Source organism: Phoenix dactylifera, chromosome 8 (assembly GCF_009389715.1).
Source record: "Phoenix dactylifera cultivar Barhee BC4 chromosome 8, palm_55x_up_171113_PBpolish2nd_filt_p, whole genome shotgun sequence".
Taxonomy (NCBI): domain Eukaryota; kingdom Viridiplantae; phylum Streptophyta; class Magnoliopsida; order Arecales; family Arecaceae; genus Phoenix; species Phoenix dactylifera.
In genome coordinates this window covers 18,772,235-18,782,189 of record NC_052399.1, presented here as the reverse complement: position 1 = coordinate 18,782,189, position 9,955 = coordinate 18,772,235, and the positions used below count along the sequence as shown (strand labels likewise).

Sequence of the window (9,955 nt, the reverse complement as noted above, 5' to 3'; positions counted from 1 at the left end):
GATTTTTATTTCAAAATGAGTCTATATAATGCATTTAGTCCTTAACTTGAACCCAATTGATGTCTAAAGTTTAAAGCACTGACTGATAACAAAATTAGTACAAGCTACAAAAAAATTAGTCAATTAAAAACAATTATGAGGAGAGCTCATATTCACCTCATTAACCTCCCTTGCCAACTCAACTAAGCTTTCATTATTTCAACATAAAATAACAAATAAGAAAAAACAAAACAAGGAGATGTCAACGAGGCTCATTCATAATTATCCATTTCCAACAGAAATAACATACTCTAATTGTACGGTATACGAAGCATAAACAACAACAGGCTCAGCAAGTTGGAAGCAAATTGGGAAAAGAAAAAAAAAATGCTTGACTTCATATTAAGGACCGGAATGCAATTTCCTTTCACAATATATTATAATATAATCACAACAAATTTGCATTGAAAATGAATAAAAATTTTGAAATTACATATATCTATCTTATTCCTTCCTCAGCACTTTTGGCAGCACATCTGGATCACAGAGTGCAAAACTTGATAGAGGCAAAAGCTGCAACTCCAGCAATTCCTCTCTGGTATATTTAATTCTTTCATCTATATCAGAAAAATTGCCATGGTAAGACATGGAATATTGTAAATAAACAAAATAAAAATACAGGAACAACTAACTGATAAGTCAGCAGCAGCAGCTTTCTACAAGAAAATACAAGAGATTCCTACCTGCAAAAGCAACCTCTGGGAATCCACTTGGGGCTTGTGATAATTTTCCCCCCTTTGATTTCAATTTTGGTGCTTGGGTTGTTCTGTGGAATGGGGATGAACCAGCACTAACATTTTCATTAGTGTAGATCATTTGAACAGATTCATGTCTCACCTCAATATGAGGGTGGGTTCTACAAAACGATGAAACAATATCCTCAGTTAAGAGCCAGCATCCTTTCAGATCTAGTACACGAAGTGTTAATGGAGGCATATATAGAAGAAGCCCAGAGTTGGTCAATACAGCACCACGGAATCCAAGAAATTTCAAGTTTGACAGAGACGCCAAGGCATGCAAGGAGATATCTGATAGGAAATCACTCTTCAGATACAAACAGTTCAATCCCCTCAAGAATCCCAAGGGATAGATTGCTTCATCTCTTACTTTTGTCTCTTCCAAGTTTAGACTTTCCAAGTGACTAAGATTCTGAAGCATGCTTAGTGAAAATATTTTTTCTAAATCATCTCTTTGCCAGTAAACAAAACCTGACATTCCAAAATATATGACACATGACAATAAGCACATATAACAACCACTTGTTTTATGTGATAAGGGGGCCTAAAGCAAACTTTTAGTAAGATTGATACCTTTGATATTTGTAGCGCTCAAATCAAGCATTCTTAAAGAAGGCATCATACCAATATATGCGAGAGCAGTGTCGTCAATTGCTGTGTGAGATAAAGATAGAGATTCAAGGTTCATTACATTTCCAGCCAATATACAAACTCCCTGGGTGGTGAGTTTGGTATTGCTAAGATTTAAATATCTTAAATTTACTCCAACATCTGCAACTTGTTCAATTAAAGTATCAGACATTCTGCTGAAGCTGAGATCCAAATGCTTTAGTCTTTTCATTTTGACCAAAAAATGGAAGTTGCAAATGGACGAGCCAGACAGATCAAGGAATGCCATATGGTTTACTTCCACACCGCGAAATGCTTTATCAATATCATCAATAATAGCTCCAGGAAGAAGAAGCTTTGATAAAGGAGCACTAGCTTTGCAGTCTCCATCAAATATAGAACGAATAGTGCAACTGCTCATGTTTAAGCATGTGAGAGAAGGAAGATTTGGCAACCTAGTGACATTGGTCCAAGCTAGATTCAAGAAACTTAATCTAGGAAACGTTTTGAGGACAGCAGCTCCATTGTTGGAAATTTTGCTACCCCACAAATCCAAGTGCTCCAGTCTTGTCAAAACCTGCAATAAGTTATCAAAGATAAATCTCGCTTAAATATAATGCAAGGGAGAAAAACACAATTTTGATCTAAAAGCACCAATAAGTATGACATATACATTTAGAAAAAAGATACAAGATTCAAATAGATCTAAATAGGAAGATAATAGTCAAAGGCACCAATCAGTAGAAATACTTTCCAAAATAACGCACGTCATAGTGACCAGCAGATGAACTTCATAAGATTCAAAAGTGGATGTGTCAAATGTTCAATGATACAACATAAACAGTAGTTAAACTACACCAATGATACAAAATGTAATGATTCACAGACAAATATAAAGTTACCTGTAATGAAGATAGTGCTTTGTCGGTGACAGGGATGCCTCCTATATCCAACAGACACAAGTTGCTAAGGGAAGAGAGGAGCATCACTCCATCAGCAGTCAATCCAGTCTCTGAAATGCATAGCTTCTCCAGATTTTTAATGGATAGCACATGCTTAAGGCCAGCATCAGTAATCTTAGAGCACCTTGACAGATCCAACTCCTTGAGACTAGTCATTCCTAATACCAAGAAAGTATAAAAGAAATTTATCATATCACCTTCATCAATGAACCAAAGGTGTCTAAAACAAATAAATTACCTGTCCCATTATTGTCATCTTTGATGTTATAAATTTCCCCTTGAGAAGTTGGAAAAACAACGTGAAAAAAGAGAGTATATAAAAAAGAGGAAAGAGAGGACAAAGAGACATACAAAGTAATAAATTAAGCTTTTCCTTCACAACCAAATTGATACTGGTCAGCCCTTAGAGACCAGTTTAGGTGCCCTAACTCTAGCATCCTCATGAACAACTAGAAAATGAATTTTAACCAAAAAAAGGGCAAAAGGATCAATGTGCTGGCTTGATGAAGTTCCGCCCTAATAGTATGTTTCAAATTGCTCGGTCTCACTCATCAAGTCCCTGAGCATATTCCTGTTGGAGGTCTCCTCCCAATTCACATGCCGACGTGAACAGACGATTATGGGCTCGTTTGGTTCGCGGGAAGTATTTTCCCTCCTAGGAATATGATTCCTGGGAATCAGATTCCTAGAAAGAGGATACCTAGGAAAGTACTTTTGGCATGTTTGGTTAACCATGGGAAAGTGACAAATTTCCAAAGTGCTTATGTTTGGTTGACCATCCACTTTCCTAGGAAAGTTAAGTATAATTCCTATTATGCCCTTAATAAAAATTAAGTCTTTAATGCCTCTTTAGTGCTTCTTTAATGCTGAAGGGTCTTTTTGGAAAAAAATAAAAAAGGAGTGATTCCCACCTCATGGGAAAGTAACTTTCCCATGTTTCTCATGGGAAAGACTTTCCCATGAAATGTGGGAATCATATTCCCATGGGAATACAACTTTTCCATCTCTCTCCTTTGAAAACTCCAACCAAACAAGAGGCATTTCATTACTTTCCCGTTGACCACACTTTCCCCCCTCCTTTTCCTGCGAACCAAACGAGCCCTATATGTCTACTCTCTTCATACGTTAATCATGCAAGCTGATGTTAAACCTTTCGGTTACTAGCATGAAGGTCCTTCAGAGTACTGGCGTCAATCATTTGCTGACAAACTTTCCTTGACCTGATGACAATTGTCCTGAAAACAGTTTGACGATCTAATCCCATCAAGCATGTGAGAATACAGTCAAATATCATTCAAGAAGTGGTTCTCTTTCATTATAAGTTCATCCAAATGACTGTTGTCATCTCATCCCTTATTTATGAACCCTCTTCAAAAGTCATCAACAGAAGGTACATCCAGAAGCTCTAAAAGAAACTGATAAAACAAGCTAAGTGGAGACTCCTGACCACAGAAAATCTGCATGTTCCATAAAGCTCAACATGAACCCTTGCAGGACTACTAAAAAAACTTGACTTTAAAACCAAAGATCACCTCATATCACCTTAGAGAGAAGGAAAGAGGGAGGGGGGGTGTACATATTGAGCGATCACTTGTTAATCGACATTCAAACTTTTCTAGTGCACAGAACACCGTTTAAAAGTTATCAAGAATCTACACCCTAGCCATTCTCGTATTAATTCTCTTCTTCTAATTCCTTTCATGAATTTATACAAATAAAGTATCCAATAAATAATATTTGGTATTACATAATTGTTTATTTTACTTCTGCATAAGAATTTTAAGATGTCTAGTACATTACTCAATGAACATGCACCTACTACTCCTGATTTAGGTAATAAAGAATCCATTAAAAGGCTTCCCACAAGTAATGATAATGACATGGACATATTATCATCTAAACACTTAGTGCTTATTAAAATAGCTTCTAAAAGATCCAAATATAATCATTGTGAAAAGCCAATTTAAAATTCAGTCCACCCATGATTTATACGACCATAACCTATACTACCAAGCCTACTACCGAAGGAAGGCTTCGCCGCACATTATATAGTTTTCTTCTTATACTTGTTTCACTTATAATGGAACATCCTTTGTTTATAAGTATCAGCATGCTCCTGCATAAATTATAACAAATCCATACCTAAAAATTTATCTTCCTTTCTAAAATCACCACTTTAACAAAAGAGATCAAATCCAATATTCCTATTAAAACTAGTTGTTACTTTATTTAGGATTATCTGCTGATGAAAGTATAGAATAACACTTTAAAGAGTACTGTGAAAATAGGAGACTGAAACTAAGATGATCTAAAATGATAATGCATCCACCAAGTGCGTACAGTGCAGGATGTTTGTCGAAACTCGATTATAGAAAAGGGCCTCTCTTCAATCAAAGTCCAAGAAGTTCATATTGCTCAAAACAAATGAGAATTTTATCATTGAATAAAGATGTGAGGTCACCACCCATTCCCTTCATAGGAAAAGCAGAAAGATGAAAATATGACAGCACACCAAAAGAACACCCACTTTCCTTTTTTTTTTTGCTAAGGAGAGCACCCACTTTCTTTACATGCCGAAAATCTCCTTCCAAGAAGTATCTCTGTCACAACCTGGAGCCCGGTTCTGCCAAATCCCAGTGTGACAACAATCTCAGATTCTCAATAAATCAATACCCTCATTGAACTCAACTGATTGCCAATAGAAGCACATATGCATCAATTTAAACCTCATGACATGTAACTATAAAGTAAATAGCACTTTGATCATACAGCAACTAAAATTTCATCCAACTAAACTTTTGCCACTCAAAATTATAAAATCAACCCAAGATTTATTTCATTCCATTGTCTTATAATATGCAAAATAATTTAGTTTATAGGCAAATATTCATCCCTCAATATAGGAACATTATATACTCTCCCCTCACCTTACTAGTACAGTCCCTTCTATAACTACAAGCATTACCTCAAGATACACAAGAAGGATCTAACTCTTCCTTTTATGGTAGTAGCTTCCCTACATCCACCGAAAGGTTAAGCTTGGTAGTAGACCAATACCAATTAGACTTTCAATCTGAAATGTCATAACTGAATGATAAGCTACATAGCTTAGTAAATACCGAAACACAGCAAAAAATAAAGTGTGAAGAAAAATAGAACGATGAGCATAGTGAAGATACATACTTATTAAAATTAAAATAGTCAATAAACAATATCTTATAATACTTATATAATAAGTACACTCAGATGTAATTTTATTTGAAACACTTGAACGCTTTTGAAAACAATTCGTACATCAATATGCATGCTTTTCGTGCAAAATTATTGAAAAAAAGTTGTTTAGAAAAACACTAAAATACATCTAGAACAACTTTAATTACCCTAGGGACACTTATATCAAAACTTTGAAAGGATTATTACAATCATTTCAATACCAACTGGCCAGTAACCAACTATTATATCCGCTAGTCAGGAGTTTACTGATCAATATGCCCATTAACTAAAGGTTCACTGAGACCAACTATTATACGCGTCAATCAAGGATTTGTTGCATCATATATCTATTGAGAATACGAAAGCAAACAGCTTACTCTTATTGGCCAAGGTCCTACATCGTATCTCTACTGAGAACACGAAGGCCAACAACTTACCCTTGCTAACCAGCATCCTGCATCATATCTCTACCGAGAACATGAAGGACAACAACTTAACCCTTGTTAGCCGAGGTCCTACATTGTGTCTCTATTTAGAACATGAAGGACAACAACTTAACCCTTGCTAGCCGAGATCACTTATCATAATATAACTAACCAAAGTTTTCGTTTCACATCATAACAAATGAAACGTTTCACTTTTAGGCAATATAATGGTTAATGGACATTTCAAATGGCTAGAATCAAAGAAATCTCCCTAATATATTGAGATAAATTTTACTTCACGATGACTTAACACTGATAAATCTGCATGTCAAATATTCATTCAAAGTACATATTTTTCAAAATTCACTTGCCATTAAATATTCAGAAAAAAAAGATGAAAAAATTATGAAAACTTTCATCATTTACATATAACCAAGATATATAACATAGAACAGTATCCATGTCACCAAGGATAATTCTAAAAGTAAAATTAACAAGCTGCCCCAACTTTAGTTAGAAACAAGGAATTTAGACAATTCATAGACAGTGAAGAGTAGAAAACCAATTCCTAAATCCATATGAAGCCCATCAATTAGTTACTAATATAGATTGTAAATCATGTTAGGGCACCTACCAATTTCCATCTTACAACTTCAGGCCACTCTCTCCTCCATGGTATGCCATACTAGTTGGTATCGGTGCATTCTGGGCATACCATATTGTACAGGTACCAAATTAGTACATGGTATGGGAAACATTCTAATTGCCAGTACGCCGAACCGAGATTGTACCAAGCATACCAACATTGTACCAAGATGTTACCGGTATAGGGTCCGGTAGCGAGATGGTAAACCTTACTCTCCTCTCTTCAAATGGATTGCTTGGTATTCATTTCCTTTCTTCTCTATTTTTTCTCATTTCTATCACTAGTTCTCTACATTGTAGGTGGCTGAATAGAGAAGCAAAAATGATAGAATGTGGGCTGCAGCCTCCTACTTATAAATGTCTTCAAACATGAGGGATCCATCCCCAATATGTAAACACAAGGTGGATACTTTGATAGTCCTAAGCAAGAGGTGTACAAAAGTGAGGTGGTAGCTAAGACAACAATTTGAGGTGGCAGCTTAATAATAAGTAAGCAGTGGCTGCACAAGCATAAGGTGGCATGTGTATAAGATGGCTGCAAAGCATGAGATTGGAAATAAGCACGAGGTGTCATTAGCACGAGCTGGCAGTTGCTTAAAGAAGCACAAGGTGGCAGCCTTATTAGAGAAAGCACAAGGTGGCTTTAACTTTCTATATTAGCATAGTCAAACTTTTCTTATTCGAAGTAGGATCTTAGTTGTCATTAAGTTCAAGTCCTTACCAATCTAATTCCCATACAAAAGATTCATTCCCATGATGATCCTATTTACATATATCAATAGTTATTATAGTTCACTTACCTTGCATATACGGATGATCATGTAATAGGCATCAATGTGTTGGGATATTACAATCTCTCTCCATCAAGTTTAATCATTTATAAAGATAAAGTAGCATTCGCCTCTAACCATCATTGAATCAACTGAATATTCTTCATGGTTGATGAAGCCTAATCCATTAGCTGTTCACAACTTCATGTTTGCAGTAATCAACATACTAATCATCATTTTCCACACCCATGTTTTACTTTTGTACAGTGGCACTAATTGCCAAAGGCTTTCTCACATTCTTTCTTGACCTCCCACAAACAATAAAATCAGAACATTAATTTAGCAACATTGCTTGAACAACTAATATTATTTATACCAACCATTTTCTGAGCATCGTATTCTGCATGCTGATAATCAGAATTACAATGTATACTTCTTTCCCTACTAGTTTGTGATTAGATATGCTGAGATAAGAAATACAACAGCTACAGAGTATCTTACCGAACTTTTGGGGGGAATGAGGTAGTGGCAACTGGGCTACAGGTTTATCTTTAGGGAATGTTTATTTAAAAATGAAAGACCACCCTAATGCTATTAAAGTAATTATGTGGATGGTAATTATGTGGATTGTGCATCAAACATCAGAACACATTTTGCAATGGAGCAAAAGCTATCCCAAGACCAGGATCAGAATATTAAGCATTTTATCGCATCTAATATAGAATTCGTTATATGGCAGGACATGTAAATAAATCATACCTGTGACTAGCCAAAGAGCAGAATTGTTGATGGCCCTGCAGTCCGCAAGATTTAAACTACGCAGGTAACGAAATGCACCCAAGTATGCCATCCACTCTGCATCCACGTAGCTTGCACCTTTCAAGTCAATTTCCTCCACTGAGTGCTGGAAAAGTCTGCAAATGAAAGCCAATTACACCATGTTTAAATAAGAACAAGGATGATCGTGATGATAATAACATATGGCTCGCAATATCATCGATAGCACTGGTCCTTGCTATTTGCCATGATACAAAATTCCCATAGCACACGTACTGAATGTACCAATACAATATATGTATTTACCTGAATAAATGATAAATTGGAGACCTGTAACACAAAAGAGACGGATTGTTTTGAAACCATAACAAGAATATAACATAAGTATCTCTAATTTTATTTTTAAGAAAACAATTGAGTCAAAATTAATATCTAATTTACAAAACAAAAAGAGCTACTAAAATACCCATTTAAGAAATAAGCGGCAGCGATTTTGTTCCAAAGAATGATTTTGGGATCTAGGACCACCCATTTAAATAACCACCAAATTCCGCGAGAATTTACAAAGATGAAACCTTTATCGATGGGGAAAAAGAGATCAACGATAACGTTTAGCATTAAAAAAATACGAATCATAGGTTAGCCTTCGAACTGCACAGGAATCAACGAACATCAAACATCTCATCCTCAAAAGAGTGCTAGAGAAAGAAGGAAACTAGGTTTGATGACACGAAATTTTCTTATAAAAAGGGGAGTGTATGGAGAGAGGTCAACGAACTCTAGCAAGGAGGGGTAAAGGAGGCGGCGATGGATGAGGCGGCGAAGGAGTGCGTCGGCGAGCTGGGCGGGAAGGCGTTCGAGGGTCCTCCGCTGCCTCCGCCATTTCTCCACGGTCTCCGGGCTGGCGCTCGCCGCTTCAATACACATCTCCACCAACTCTCCAACCCCGCCAGATTCCATCTTCTCTTTCGCTGTCGTCGTCCCCGCTTCCTTCTCTTTTCCCCTTTAAGACAGGAAGATGACCGACGATGGACCTACCGATGAGATTTCTTGGCAGCCAAGGAGGATGATATTATATTAATGGGGTAGCCAGTACCCAGGACAAGTCCCCCTTTTTTTGGTAGTAAAAAATATATTAAAAAAAAAAAAAAGAAGGAAGGAAGAAGGGCCTTCCTGGGCCCTCCCCATGTAGCATGTTTGACTCCGATCACAAATTTCCGCGTGTTCTTTTCACCCGTAGTTACCTATATGTGAGTACGTCACCCCAGCACTACTTTGGTTACCAACAGACCAGTAGCACTTCCACCAGCAGCATCCAAGCGTGGAATATCCGATCTCTGAATTTACGCGTTTCGAATCTGGACCACCCTGATGGAAGACAGGCTAGTTTCCACTGGGCTACCATCTCGGTGGTACAAGTCCCCGATGCCTCGGACTTGGGTTGAATACGAATTGGATAATGATAATATACGATGGGACCCGTGTAAGATGGGATTCGGATAAAAATTTAGGTCTTACATATCTATTCATAAAGTTTATCAAATTCGGATCCAGTTTTGGATTTTAAAGAGGGCTCATGGGTTGCTCATGCTTCCCAAACGTCACGCATTTTTTTTTTCAAATCCGTGTCTGGATATTTGACAAACCCTAGTAAAAAATTAACCCTACGTAATTTTGCAACAAGAATTCAACCGTCAGGCTCCAGCATTAATTTCAAATTTTATGGCAATGATTTATTCTATGTCTTTAAACCTCAACTTAAATAAATAGAGTTATTT

The 9,955-nt window shown here is 36.7% G+C and overlaps 1 protein-coding gene across 2 annotated transcripts; it reads right to left on the bottom strand.

Annotated features, from left to right (window-relative positions):
* Positions 1–239: 239 nt before the first annotated feature.
* LOC103702965 (putative adenylate cyclase regulatory protein) lies at positions 240–9,240 on the bottom strand. 2 transcript variants are annotated; one of them, XM_008785625.4, is made up of 6 exons: positions 8,956–9,240; positions 8,160–8,314; positions 2,288–2,505; positions 1,350–1,962; positions 723–1,247; positions 240–596 (listed from the first exon to the last, which is right to left on the bottom strand). In XM_008785625.4, the coding sequence occupies exons 1-6, from the start codon at positions 9,135–9,137 to the stop codon at positions 484–486; spliced, it is 1,806 nt and encodes a 601-aa protein (XP_008783847.2). In that variant the 5' UTR covers positions 9,138–9,240; the 3' UTR covers positions 240–483. The 2 variants fall into 2 exon arrangements, with proteins under 2 accessions (XP_008783847.2, XP_038985080.1); XM_039129152.1 differs by having other exon boundaries at positions 8,484–9,215.
* Positions 9,241–9,955: the final 715 nt, after the last annotated feature.